The 14,717-nt window shown below is 35.9% G+C and overlaps 2 protein-coding genes across 2 annotated transcripts; both read left to right on the top strand.

The window, feature by feature from the left end:
- The first annotated feature begins 4,025 nt into the window (after window positions 1-4,025).
- Window positions 4,026-6,660, top strand: LOC145233967 (small nuclear ribonucleoprotein Sm D1-like). The gene is made up of 4 exons (XM_080098733.1): window positions 4,026-4,190; window positions 4,384-4,460; window positions 5,755-5,955; window positions 6,273-6,660. Exons 1-4 carry the CDS (start codon window positions 4,177-4,179, stop codon window positions 6,341-6,343), a joined length of 363 nt encoding a protein of 120 aa, XP_079954859.1. The 5' UTR covers window positions 4,026-4,176; the 3' UTR covers window positions 6,344-6,660.
- Window positions 6,661-9,082: 2,422 nt separating this feature from the next.
- LOC145234383 (galactosylceramide sulfotransferase-like) lies at window positions 9,083-14,529 on the top strand. The gene is made up of 7 exons (XM_080099120.1): window positions 9,083-9,319; window positions 10,879-11,031; window positions 11,264-11,415; window positions 11,715-11,909; window positions 13,070-13,217; window positions 13,790-13,915; window positions 14,236-14,529. Exons 1-7 carry the CDS (start codon window positions 9,182-9,184, stop codon window positions 14,527-14,529), a joined length of 1,206 nt encoding a protein of 401 aa, XP_079955246.1. The 5' UTR covers window positions 9,083-9,181.
- The last annotated feature ends 188 nt before the right edge of the window (window positions 14,530-14,717 follow it).

Below are 14,717 nucleotides of genomic sequence, written 5' to 3' on the forward strand. Positions count from 1 at the left end.
CATACAGGATTGTTTAGGATGTTGTTGTATAGATTTATGCCATGTTTATCTTACTTTCATGTTTTTAGAGCATGTAGTCCCCTGTGCTGGTCAGAGTGTACATTTTAAATGCACTTAGATACAATATTTAAACACAAAAACACAACATACAATCATAACAATGTAATAAATAATTTAATTTGAGGCAAATAGCGTACCATCATTTATTTTTGTCAAATGAACCAACTTTTTCAAATCACAAACCCGCACACAGCGATAACACAAACCGTTTACGCAGGTTCAAGCTGCTTGATACGCAGAAAAACGCTCGGTAGGCGATCGCTCGCTCATTTCTACGAGACTTGAGCGCCCGAAATCAGTCAAGCGCGAAACCAGACAGAAAAAATGAAACAAACTAACTTACGCAGGTTTGAGCGAGCGCGCTACGCATAGTGTAAACGGGCCTTAAGCCGCACGCTGGAATTTTAGATACGATTGTTTCTTAATACATCTTTCTGTAGTTATATGGTATGACTATTTGCCCATATCTGTTAGTTACGTTGATAACTGTACCCAACGCAACGTATATCGACGTATAATCTGTACACGCATACATGTTTTGAACCCCAAATAATTTAAAATGTTGGAGTGTAGAAATGATTTCGGTATAAAATTAAAATATAAGCCGCCCTTGATATAAGCCGCACAAACGGCAGCTAAAAAATAATATAAGCCGCGGCTTACAATCGAGCAAATACGGTATTAAGATCGGTTCCGCTTGAACGCGACCACTCAGATTTCAGCGTTTGCAATGGAAAAATATAGAAAAAAGTGGTGTTGTCGTCTGTTTTTTCCAAAAAAAAGATATAAAAAGATATAAAGGTAAAACACCCCTCCAGCCCATGGAAATACAGGCCCAAGGTAGTGGTAGAAAGCGAGATTTCTGATATGACCACATGTGTTCAGTCAAAATTGGTTATAGGTTAGTTTAAAGTTGTGTTGCAGGTTTTTGTCGACAGCTCTTTCCTATACTAAGAATGTATTGACTGAAATACACTTCCCCAAACGATTTATTTGTCTTAATATTGTTGAACTGAACTTAAAAGGGCTGTGGTAAAACTTTTCTTTTGAAACTAATGTTGTGGTGATTTTTTTTTAGAATACAGTGACTTTAGAATGGTAATAAGTTGTTGATAGGCTCTAACTTAAGAAGATGGAGTTGCGTCACCACAGCAACCATGCTTAAACTCATCAAATGTGAAACCAAAACACAAGTTTATTGTTACTATTAAACCAGCCGTTTCTGTTATGTTTTGTAACAGACTAGATTTGTATGCACCTTGCTACTTCAAAGTTCAGATATAGACAATATCTGGAATCAACACCTATGAGGTTGGTTAGTTTGAGCTGCTTGAATTGATATTAAAAAAAACACAAGTACCAGAACAAAAGGCAATGTGATAAAATTTATTGCAGTTTAAATGTGTTGGGCATAGCATGGTCTTTATTTATACATGACAGATTTTAAAATTTAGTTACATTCTTTTGAGAACATTTGTAACTGCCAGCAATTCGTATTACATCTCTTTTCGCAAATATAATCTATAGATGTTGGCAATGGTTCATTTTTGTCATACATGCACATCCGAAAATTTGGTAGCAAATTTCGTACATTCAATCGAAACCTGTGTCGTTTTTTTTTCCGCCTTCGGAAAGTTTCTTTCTTCAATATGTTTTCAGAAGTAGTCAAGTTGATGTGCCAATCAATAAAATTTATTTCAAAAGCCTACGCTTCACGTAAACACGAAAAAACAGACGACAACACAACTTTTTCCTATCCTTGTCCATTGTAAACGCCGCAATCTTACGCGTCGCGTTCAAGCGGAACGGATCTTAATAAAAATCGCAGTGTGCAGTCTCTGCTTAGTAGTCTCTGGACTGACAATGCGGCGGTTAAGAGGAGACCTCTGATTGGCTAAGAAAGCCCCATTTGCGAAATAGATTACATTTTGGAAGTATGCTGGCGGTAACAATAGCTGGACTACTATGTTAGTATACTATGGTGACATCCTATGCTGGTCGCCCTCATCGCGGTAAATAACACTGAATGCGAGTAATGCAATGCACGATAAACAAAGGAAAAAGAAATAAACGCAAGTACGCCATCACGCATCAAAAACACTGACGAGCGATAACCATTGACTGGGCCTCTCTTTGAGCAGGTGCCTGTAGCACTTTGAAAGCATCATGCGTTTCATTCTTTTTTTCCTTGCTGCAAGGCATATTAGCTCTTTTGAGCTCATCTCTGCAGTGCTGAACAAAGCTATATTATTTTATCACAAGTCACAAACTGAGGCAATTATTGTGCGCACAATCCTCGAATTTATGTATTGTCTGTGACATAATTTGTTGTGGGTATTTTAAAAGAAGTGAATTAGCTTTGTAAACTCGATTCAAACATTGATGGAACCGATCAACTGCAAAGAAAGAAAACTTACGACCCAAATAAGATATAATGTACCCATACGTTTGATGCACAATCCTTAACTGATTTCAATAGCCATTGTTATTTGGTAGGCAACCTGTTTTAACTCGTATTTGCTTATTCTGGCGGCATTATGTTTTTGACAATTTATATGACGTAATCAAATCCTAAGTTGAACATTTTTCCCTGTACCCGCTGTATTAATTTGGGCACAAAATTGCTACCATGAGGCCAATAGATGCGGTTGCGTAACAATGGGTTGACAACTTTTGTTTCATATTGTAGAATGTAGACTTTGTTCAATGGTCGCCAAAAATGGTAGAACTACTAACACTGAGCTTCAGCATTGGCCCGGTCTGAGAACTTCTGGTAGGTGGCACAACAGAGCATAGGCGTTTATGGTGCTGACTCAGCAATTATTCTTACCATAAACCCAAAGTGCTGTTACAGCACCATAAACGCCTATGCTCCGTTGCGCCACCTACCAGAAGTTCTCAGACCGGGCCAAAGCTGGTAGAGCTACTAACACGATACGTTTCTCCTGATCCAAAAGTGCTTAATTTTCGATAGGTGGCGTAAAGAGCTGAATTATTTATTTAGCGGCTGTAAATGGGCTGGGTTGGGAAATATTTACATAAAATTTTTACATTAATAACTAATTTTTTGGGTTAGTTTTATTGAATTTTAAGTGCTAATACCTTACCCCAACCCTAATAGCCCTAACCGTTAGCATTTTTTGAGATATACCGTTTTAAATGAAAAAAGTCCTCTTTGCGCCACCTGTCGAAAATTAAGCACTTTTGGATCAGGAGAAACGTATCGTGTTAGTAGCTCTACCGCCAAAGCTGAAGCTCAGTAAGCCTTTTTACATGAGCGAATCGAAACGTATCGTTGATGCGCATTGTGTGACGTCACGATTTCGATTCGCTAAAGCGTAAAATTGCATGGCTGCCGAACTGAATCGCATTCAAGGTTTTCAGCTTTGCGCAAAAACGATATGGTGGTTATTAAAGTGATATACAAACATAAGGTCGGTTAATTGTTAATTTTAAAGTATTTTTAGGCTGTTGGTCTATTCTTCCGAAAAAATCTAAATTAATTTGTTAGCAGCAGCTGTTTGCGTCGAGTTTAGACACATACCAAATGTATGAATTTGTTTATTGTGAACAGTTAAACCCTCAGGAACAGTTGGAAGAAACATTCAAAGTGTATAGATCACTCTGACTTCACAAGTTTTACATACTAAAACTGTATTACATTTCCAGGCCATGTAGCACATTGAAAAACTCCTTTATATGACTGTACAAATCCATTAAATTTGTTTCATTAGAGTCTTTTTTAGTAGCTCTACCGCCAAAAATACCGCCCTTAATTATTAATCACTTTGACGTATGTACAACTGGTACGCTATAATTTGCTTAAAAACCATCCCTTTCTGACTCGGAAAAAAATAACAACTTGTAATACTTTCAAGTTTCTTTTATGTTATTTAAGAAAATGCAAAACCAAACAATTGTTAAGTTTTATTGAAACGAAAATTTTTACAAAAAGGAAAACACACATTTCAAACCTCAAAGGTTACGTAATTGTATGTTGTTGGAACGAATACGTCCCATGTGCGAAAAGAAGTTAACGTTTAGCTTTCGCAGTTGCTAACAACCACAAGGTTCCCAATTTTTTCTGCAGTCTTGCTGAACTGTATTTCTGCTAACATGAAGCTAGCCAGGTACGTAACATGGTTTGCGTGATTGGAACAAATTTGTTTTAAAATAAATGAACTTTTAAAACTTGGTATTAGTCTTCTCTTGTGTGACTTTATTTGAACATTTAGACATAAAAATAGAAGTTGTGTTCTTTGTCTAGTGAATTCAAAAGCTAAAACCACCAGACCAAAGTTAACAACCTTTTTGATTTTTCAGGTTTTTGATGAAGTTAAGCCATGAAACCGTTACCATAGAATTAAAGAATGGCACTCAAGTGCATGGGACTATTACAGGTACACATAAGCTAGAACAGGGGTCACCAACCTTTACCACACAAAGAGCCATTTGGACCAGTTTTACACAGTAAAAAAACACTGGGAGCCACAAAAACGTTTTGAAATATGAAATAAAATGCCAATGCAAAAGCCCTTTCTTATCTCACGATGTTTGACTTTTTACTGTTAGCTAGTTTCTCATATTAGGTACACTGGTAAACCAGTCTCCGTCAGCAGTGAAAGCAAACGAATCTATCCACGTGGTACTAAAATGTTCTGTTTGCTTAAGACGCTAATTTTCTTGTTTAACGCGTTTTGTGAGAAAACAACAAACAGGTATTGTTGCGCGCGCACATACAGTGCAAACCAAAACAGTATCTCACTTTGTGTGTTGACCTGCGCGCCACCAGTTACCAGAAGCGGACACAGTCATGTTATTGCACCGTAATTTTCATTTTAGACTTTTGTGTTCGGCTTAATCGTCAAAGAGTTTGCAATAAAATGTTATAAACGTTCGGTAATTTTAAGACCTGAGCCGCATCAGAGGGATCAAAGAGCCGCATGCGGCTCAGGAGCCGCGGGTTGGTGACCCCTGAGCTAGAAGCTTCAAAAGCTTTTAAATATTTGGGGCTATTTCTGCAGGCAAAATTTTTTGCATGGTTAAGTTGCATTTTTTTAGACATCCCTGTATGTTGTTACTATGTTCATACTTATTTACTCATCAATTCTTAGGCCAATTGCTATCATTAAACTCAAATACAAACACCAAGCTAAAAAAAACTCAACAAAGTCAATATTTCACACATGTCTGACAATACTTTTTTGCTTGCGTAAGAAATAAACTTCCCAATCTGTTTGCTCTTAGACCGGTTTGGAAAATATTTTTTGTAGCTTGTAAAGTGGATCAAAATTTGAAAAATGTTCTTCTTATCTGTCATTCATAACACATAAAATTTTGTACGTAGTCCATATGGGCTGTTAAAAATGGTACATATATATGAACTATGTATTTTTCTCTTAAGAAATTTGTTTGTTGTATTTTGCTGCACTTTTGTGTTTCTGCATTCATTAAACTTTTCAAGAGTTTTTGATTTTTTAAAACTTTTTTTCCTTATGCAAAGGGCAATGTGTTTGACATGCCTGCCATACACCTTTAAGGAGACTACATTGCCATGTTAGACAAGTATCAAAAATAATCCTTGTATTGTATTCAAGACAAAGTCATACACATTTAAAGCTGTTATAATATAGATTTCATAACTTTATCAACATATATTATACATCAAATAAAAATTCATGCCTTAAATTACAGGTGTGGACATTTGTATGAACACTCACTTGAAATCAGTTAAAATGACTGTGAAGAATCGTGAACCAGTCAACTTGGATACTCTCAGCATTCGTGGCAATAACATACGGTATTATATCCTGCCAGACAGTCTGCCTTTAGATACACTTCTTGTGGATGAAGGCCCTAAAGTACCTAAAGGAGGTTTTAGGGATCGTGGTCGTGGTAAGTGCCAGTTTATGGAAAAAAGCTCTACTATTTCCTATCTTCATACTCAAACAATTATGGGTAAAAAACAAATTATTTTTGTCAATCCTAAATCTGTTTACTTTGCACACAGGTTTGCTAGTACTGTTTAATCTAGAAAGAGTTGCTTAAACTCTCAATTTTTTATGTGTAACAGAAGTTAATTTTTGATCTAGGTTGAAAATTTACAAGCTATTACAACATGTTCTTGCACTATTGTAATGATGGGATTGTGGTGGGCTAACGTTTGTTGTATTGATCCATAATTGTTGGAAACGAAATACTTTATTTCACAGGTAGGGGAAGAGGTAGAGGCCGGGGGCGTGGAAGGGGAAGGGGACGCGGTGGTCCACCAAGAAGATTTTAGACTCTGTGCATTCCTTTTTTTGGCTTCATACATTCAAGGCAGTGTTTTGCTTCATACCAAGTCTAAACAAATCCTGGCGATCATTTTTTTGTGTTTTTTAATAGAATTCAACCAAATTTTTTTTGCACAGAAATACTTTCTTTCAAGTAAAACTTAAAGAAATGTGATAAACGTTTCACATTAACTTTAGGTATCGAGCTGGTTGTATTTCTTGCATTTTTTCAATTGGGTAAATGATAATATACCTAACTGTATTGTCTACGTATGAATGCGTTCCCAACTTGAAAATACATTTGTAATAAATTTGGAAACGTGAAGGACTGCATCGTTCTTTACACCATTGTTTTGAGCTGGGTGTCGTTTTCCGATTTACTGCTGGTTGCGGAGAACAAGGTGTTGCAAAACATAGGGTTATTTGCGGGCATCTGCAGTGTTATGCAACGTTTCGAATTTAGATGAAGAAGGAAGATGCGCGATCTGACTCCAAAATAAAGAAATCTCAACAACACCTGACTAATAACAACCAGAACGTAAAACAAGGTTTATTAAACAAATATGTAAAGCAAGTATAACGTTAACTTACAATTCTAGTCTCGGCGTAGCCTACAAAGCGCGTAGGCTGAGTTAAATTCTGATTCTACAATACATTGAGTTCTGACCTTTGATATCGAGTTCTATGGATTAGCAAACGCAAATACGTAGTCAAGCGACAACGCGTTATTGTAACTCGGGGCAAAGATGGTGTTGCACCGAAACAGAAAAAAAAAATTATTGTACAACCATAGAGCACTGCTCTGTGGTACAACACCAAAAATAAAACTAGAAAGATGGCTTTCTGATATACTTCCGTTTTGTATATTCTATACCAGTGGTTCTTAACCTGTGGGTAATTACCCCCAAAGGGGTAATTTGGCATTTTAAAAGGGGTAACATAGATTTTCTGTTATAGTTATCATTAGATTCTTGGTTATCATTATTGCAACCAGCAAACATTTTGTAATGAGGGTAAAATGTATTCAAAATAATTCAATAAAAATTCAATCTTAATAGATTTATCGGCTTCCTGCCACATTTTCAAAATAAAAAAGAAGTAACTTCGATGGCAAACGTTTCTAATAAGGGGTAATTGATATCCATCAAAACATTTTGTGGGTAACAACAGAAAAAAGGTTAAGAACCACTGTTCTATACGATATTTACTATACACATCATTTGATCTACACATATGATTGTTTTTGCAAGCAAAAACGAATGGGTCCCCACACGCGCGTTTGTGCGGATTTGTGGTAAGCAAACGTCCTGGTTATTTTTAGCTTCTTAAGAAAAAACTTAACCAACTTTAGCCTTAACCCAACTTTAAAAGTTTTGTCCTGTTCTTTTTGCATCATTATTGTCATTTAATTACAAAAAACTGTAAATAAGAACAGGAAAAATACTTTCAATTTAATCTCATGCTTTGACCTTGATATTGTCGTTCAAGGTCAGTTTTTAAACACAATTTTCCAAAAGTGAAAATGTGCGTGATAACTTAATAAAACGACATAGCATAACTGCGCAAAGACAGCTGATGTCTAATCACCGACACGACTGTGTCGTAAAACGTCCGTCCTGACGTCAAGCTGAGCACTCCCGCTGCATTCACCCGCCTTAATCGTAAACAAGTGAATTACTCCCTTGAGAGTTGAGACTTCTACCAGACTGACAGTGTACACATATTACGGGCTGTAAAAGTATATTTTTGTTTTTTTCCGATTAAGGCAAAATTTTAAATAATAAACGAGTAACCTACTGCAAACAATTGTTTAACATTTCAGCACATTAGGGCTTGTATTTCTGGCCTAAAATTTATTATTTTGGGGTTTAAGGGGTAAAAATGGGCGAATCCAATAAAAAGTTACAAAATTCTTTAGAATAGCTTAGAAAGCATGAAACCCTCAGATAATGTGCTTTAGTCCAGTGGTCGGAAACCGCCGGTCCGCGGCCGGGTACCGGTCCGCCAGAAGTTCGTTACCGGTCCGTATAATGTTTCCGGTTAAATGCTATAAAACATTTTGCCTGTATCCCGGGGATGATAAACTAATTTAAGTGTTTTTATTGCTAATATTTGTATAGTTTTTTGAAGACCGGTCCGCGATAAAATTTCACTTCCAAAACCGGTCCGCAGTGCAAAAAAGGTTGCCGACCCCTGCTTTAGCCAGTACAGCCGTTTTTAATTTTTTTCGTTGCATTTGCTTAAACATTAGGCTACCTATGTTTTCACACTTTTATCACATAATGGTTTTTGTTACCGTTCGGTTGGGCAGCGGATCAATGATTTGGTTGTGAATAGACTGCCGTCATTGCTTAACATGATTCTTGATTGACTCGGGTAAAAAAGTCTTGTGATGTTACTTAAATATTTTGAAAAGTCGTTAATTCTTTTACGGGTAAACTGAAAAGATCTAAGTTACAATTTGCTGTGCATAAGCCTCAGAGTTTTATATGTAAGCCAGGCCTGACGAAAATCTCTGCTTAACGTTTTTGCTTATTTGCGATGGTACAAGCAGCAATTAATCAATCAAAATTACCCTCAACAAAACAATGTGTCGTGTCTTTTCATTGTATGGGAGTTATTCATAATCAAGCCAAATTATTGTGTTTGCGTGTGGTGATATGTTGCCGATAGGCGTTATTGGAAGACTGTAACTGAATCACTAGTTCATATAACGACTGTTAGTAGGCTACAACTGCCAAAATTTTTTATTGTTTTGTTTTCGATGTAGCTTTTTATTAATTTGAGAACCTTGCTTGAAAGCGTCAGTTGCATGTAAGAAGTCAGAAATTCGAATACTGTGCAAAATGCAAACAAACATCAGAAATGCTGGGTTTTCGCTGTTTGTAGTTTTTGTATTTGTTAATTACCGTTTGTACATCCACGAGACACTTATCACCGACCACGCATCAGCGTCATCAAGCAAAAACAATTTAAGAGTTTTGGTAAGTACTAATATTTAACATACACAGAAACAAAACTATTTTATTGCCAAAAAAATTAGAGTCGCTGCCTTCAGTATGAACAAAGTTTGGCAATTTTTAACGTGATTCACCAAATGCAGGGGTTCACAACCTGCGGTCGTGCGGCCACATGCCGCCGCAGAGACGAATTCGTGCAGCCGTGAACATGTTTATTAAAATATATGTACTGGCGGCCGTGACGTAAATAAAACTCTTTTGCTAAATATTTGATTTTCAAAGTGATGCTCTTAACAGACTCTGTGGGACTGGAAAGTGTATTATGACCAGCCTTGTAGCCATAAAGCAGGGGTGGGCAATTAATTTTTAAAACGGGCCACATAAGAAACCTGACTTATGTCCGAGGGCCAAACCAACGATAACTTGGTTAAACTTTATTCTACATTTGAGCGTTGTAATGCAAATATTTATAGTTTGCATAAAAAATAAGCGGGCAAATTGACATGAAAAATAGCAATTTAGCTTGCAATATTACGCTGAAATGTTAAAACCCAAAGTTTTTATTCAATTAGGTTGATCTATTTAGTTTGTAAAAATCAGGTTTATGTGTTTTTCCCATCCCCGCGGCATTATTTGACACAAAAGAGCACTATAGCCTATAGGCTTTATCGCGTAACAATGGGTTGAACAACTTGTGTTTTATGACGATTTTGACCAGCATCACCCGAGCTGTTCGCCTACGCACGTGCATAACTACGTAATCATATGTAACAAGTGGCTTTTCAAAATAATATTGTGTGCAAAAAATCACAAAAACAGGTAGAACAAGCGTTACAATACAGATTATGACGTCACAAACAGCTTATCAAGTAAGAAATTAATTTGGCCTTTTTGCGCCATTGGTATATATAAATGATATAAACCAATTTCTTTACATCAGAAATTTTAAAACAAAAACAAGCAGGTAATTGACGGCCGTTGAAATAAGAATCTGCGATGCGTCCATCGTAGCGAAAAGGTTGTGCATCCCCGACCAAATGTGTTTTTTTAGTTATTCACTGTCAAGGTTTCACCTTTGTTTGCACGTTTATTTTAATATCTAGTAATATCTACATTCATTTGTTTTCCACAATTATCTTTCTCATATTTATCTATTGCTATATATTTGTTCTGATCTTTTATAATGTTAGTTTGTTTTGTTTTCTTGTATCGTTTGCCTTGACACACATATTGAGGCATAGTTTCCATTTCACCCTTTTCCACTTAACATTTAATTGTATTTTAAAACTGGTGAAAACAAGCGCATCACCGCCTCAGTGATTTCATGTGTGTGGCGCGTTGTGATTGGTCATTTTTCTAGCGGCGTGTGACGTGGTATTTTCTGGTTTCGTAACGTGATTGAACAGTGCTTTTCTTTAACGATAAGCCGTTAGTGCAGGGCCTAGAACCGTTGTCTATTAGAATACAACCGGGATAGTTGGAAAGGTTTTTTTGCGTGAAAGATCTCGCACCAAAACAACTTTTTCTAAATTTCGTGTTACTAAAATAATTCCGCAACACATGTGTATGTTCATTTTTGATAGGGAAACGGATCAACTGATTTGCTACGTCGGACAGAATTGAAGAAATGCATTCAGCCAGTTTCACATTTTGTGTACATAAAAATTCACAAAACAGGTGGAACTACGACAAAAAAAATACTGAATCACTTCATAAATCAAAATGACTTCGGAGGCGTAAGTTTTGCTTGTCTGTTGGTTTGTGTTGCACAACGTTTGTTTGTTTCACAGCGCTTCTGGGTTGCATTCTTTTATGGCAAGTGTAGACTCTGACAAAATGTTTGCAAATATTGTTTCACGTGAAAGTTGTAGGTGGAGCCGGGCTATAAAAAAATAATTGTCACAAACAATTTGTGTTCATTAATGAATCTTGCATGATAAGTTTATTCACTTTACAACACGGTTTCAGTTCAGAACACTGCCGAATATTTTTCATCTAATCGGTGGTTATCCTGGCCGGTTTCTATGCAAGTTTATGAAACCCAAAAGAGCAACCATACTACTCGATCACTCCCGTTTTGATGCTCAAGAAATGCAGAAATGTTATCCACACGATACAAGGTGCTGTAGTGAATCAATATTTGTATGTTTTTGCATTAAAAAGGACAGCTTGAGATTATTATACATATCGTTTTTCAAAAAATGCTTAATGTACCATTCCTTTAAGCAATCGTCAAGTTTTGTATGCCCAAACCAAGGTTTTGGCAATTACCAAACAGAAGCGTAGCAAACTATGTTTGCAAGCAAAAATTATTCAAGAGAGATTAAAATAACTGTATAGGAACCAAATACGAGCATTTACAAAACGTTCTTTAGATAAATGTTGTGATTAATGGTTTAGCTTTGTTTGTCATTTTCAGGTATTTTACGCTCATTCGTAAACCATGGAGAAATTTCCAGTCTTCTTACAACTTTTATGGTTCAGTATACGGTAATTCCTTGACCTGCGTAGGTTATCCAACCGTCTATATTACAAAGGGCAAAAGGTTGAATGTGCATGATTTTCTTCTCAAAGCCGCTCCACTGCTCAACTCATCAATTGCTTACTATTTTAGGTAAATATGCATGGAGCAATACAGAAAACCTGGAATAATCCGGACCCGATTTACCCTAAAATTGTCCGGATAGGCCAGTGTTTCTCAAACTTTTTCATTATTTTTTTCAAAACGGTCTCTTTGCCATTACTTCGAGTGCTCGCGGTCCTTAAGCCTGAATGTGTATTTCCGAAAAAACGAAAGTTGATTGCAGTATTTTAGCTAGTTAATGCAAAATTGCGCATAATAATGATCCAAAGACTGCTTGTGACATCACAGACAAGACAAAAACATTACGATTGTGCGCGAACAATTACATTTTTGTTAATTGTCACATAACAAAGGCTATTGTTTAGTTTTCGAGACAGTTGATTCTCAATTCTAATTTGATTTGCACTTATATTCAGTGGCACAAACTGACGCTAAGTAAGATTATAGAATTACTTCAACCGCTTCACGGTCCCTCTAAAATTGCCTCACGGACCCCCAAAGGACCGCGGACCCCAGTTTGAGAACTGCTGGGATAGGCAAAGATCCGGTTGATCCGATGTCGTTTATATGGCCTTACGTTAATTAGAAAGATATCAATCGGTTTAAATTATCTTCAATGGATCAGTAGCTATCCAATGACGATGGTATTGTATACCTAAAAAACAATTGGATATACAAACTGCACAATTGGCTGTTATTTCAATGGCTGTTACACAATTGGCGGTATTAATGATCGACGGTCAGGAAACCGAGGTACCACGCTTCACAATGTTATAAACGCTAAAAAACAATGCAATGCAACAAGAAGCCAACAGTAAGCAGTTGTTGTAAACCGCCATATTACTGTAACATGGTTTAATGTGCAAATTTGCTATTGAAACGTAAAAGATCCGGATTAGAAGATGTAAAAAAGAACATTTTTATCGGGATTTTTTTATCCGGATCTTCGCCTAACTTGGAAAAAGAACATCCAGGTTAGGCGAAGATCCAGATAAAATAATCCGGTTAAACCGAAGGGTTTTGTTAAGAAAAACATTACAAATCATTTGTACCTAAAAGTTTGTCCGAAATAGTCGAAGATCCGTATTAACGGAATCCGAAAATTTATTATAAGTCCGAAACCAAATCTTTAAGCCTATGTAGCTTCTGTTTTTACACAGTCTATTACTAATACTGAATTCTGCTTTAAGATTTCGAAATCAACAATCTCATGATCTGGGAATTGATCCGATGTTAGATGACGATTTTGAAATCCAAAAGAGAATTCAAGAAGTTGACGACAACATGCATCTTGTGATGTTACTTGAATATTTTGAAGAGTCGATAATTCTTTTACGGGTAAACTGAAAAGAAGTCTAAGTTACAATTTGCTGTGCTTAAGCCTCAGAGTTTTATTACCATTTTCAAAAGTAATGCCCAAAACCCACCTAGAACTGCAAAATCAATGTTAAATCTGTCCTGAAAGTCATTTCAAAATACATGAAATTACGATACAACCTGGCTGTAACGAACCTCCCTAGATGCCCGGCCCGACTTACATGTTTGCTAAACCTTTGTAAAGTAAAAATAAAGTAGATTAAATGAACTAAAGTAGAATAAAAGTTAAATAAACTTTTCAAAAAAAGTAAATCCTTAAACCGACACTTAAAGTCAAAAAATTAATGGAAATAGGTAGGTCGATTAAATCAGGTAATCAAATAAACGTGCTAAAATTTCATTCGTGCTAAAAAAATAATTTGAAAAAATTGGAGCATATTCTCAACTTGTGTGCATTACGAAGAAAAAACTCTCAACTTGTGTGCATTACCAGGAACTAGCTGTTGTTTGTCAAAAGTGCTGGTAATTTGGAACCTATAAAAGTAGAGAAGAGTAACTTTAAACGTTTAAGTACCTAACTTAATTGTTTGCAGGAACTTCTTTGTATAGACTGGGAAGTTTTGCTGGACTTTGAAATTAGTAACGAACGAACTTACCAAAAACAAGATTCGTTTTTAACTGACCAACACAAAAAGGCTTTTGAAAAGATCAATAAGATTGTAAGTAAATTTAATGGTGTCGGTTAAAGTGCAAGTGTAACTTTATTGAAAAATTAACTCTAACAAGTTGTGTTAAAATAATCTCTGAAGTTTAACGTCAGTTTGAAAAAAATAATCTTACCACATTAAAAGTTGAGCTAAGTTTGGTTGTTTTCACAGAAACTGGTAAGAGTGTGCTACTTGTAAATACTGCTCAGTCTCTAATGGAAAAAAATCACTGCAAAACAATATTGGATTGTGATACTTGTTGCGAACAAATCTTTATATTTTCAAATTTATATAAGGGTTAAAAACAAACACATTTGTTTAACTGTGTACAGGATCTTGCAATGTATGATCACTTTAACAAAACGTTTTGGAAACGTGTTGATAAATATGGAAGAGAAAAAATGGCAAGAAATTTGAACTTCCTTCAGAGAAAGAAAAATGAAATGAGGAAAATAAAACGATCAGAACGACAATCATTTCTACGAAAAATGGACGATGAATTTGACCCAAAGAAAGTAGTAAAGAGATTTGTAAAGCTCAAAACTCTGTCCAAAAAGGAAAGAAAAGAACTTGTGCAATACATGCATGAAAATTCTGGTCATTGTCCTGGATATGGAAACTATTAAAGTGTTTCTTCTTTTAAAAAATAATTTACAGTTATTGCATGATTGAAGAGTTTCTTCCTAGTGTAAATACAAAAGTGCTTCTATGGCGCAAAATGGCTTCGATTTTCTTTGTCCATGATTTGGAAACTTGAACTTGTAAACTTAAACGTTAAAAAAAGAAAAAATCGACAGCTAAGTAATGAGCGAAC

This window comes from Phallusia mammillata, chromosome 6 (assembly GCF_965637545.1).
Source record: "Phallusia mammillata chromosome 6, kaPhaMamm4.hap1.1, whole genome shotgun sequence".
NCBI lineage: Eukaryota > Metazoa > Chordata > Ascidiacea > Phlebobranchia > Ascidiidae > Phallusia > Phallusia mammillata.

What these genes read in the sequence shown, in the direction of transcription:
- LOC145234383 (XM_080099120.1), top strand. Translation starts at nt 9,182, where the DNA reads ATGCAAACAAACATCAGAAATGCTGGGTTTTCGCTGTTTGTAGTTTTT. An exon ending in TGTTATCCACACGATACAAG is followed by an intron (nt 11,416 to 11,714) that starts GTGCTGTAGTGA and finishes TGTCATTTTCAG; the next exon opens with GTATTTTACGCTCATTCGTA. An exon ending in TTGAAAAGATCAATAAGATT is followed by an intron (nt 13,916 to 14,235) that starts GTAAGTAAATTT and finishes AACTGTGTACAG; the next exon opens with GATCTTGCAATGTATGATCA.
- LOC145233967 (XM_080098733.1), top strand. An exon ending in AGTGCATGGGACTATTACAG is followed by an intron (nt 4,461 to 5,754) that starts GTACACATAAGC and finishes CTTAAATTACAG; the next exon opens with GTGTGGACATTTGTATGAAC. An exon ending in TTTTAGGGATCGTGGTCGTG is followed by an intron (nt 5,956 to 6,272) that starts GTAAGTGCCAGT and finishes TTTATTTCACAG; the next exon opens with GTAGGGGAAGAGGTAGAGGC.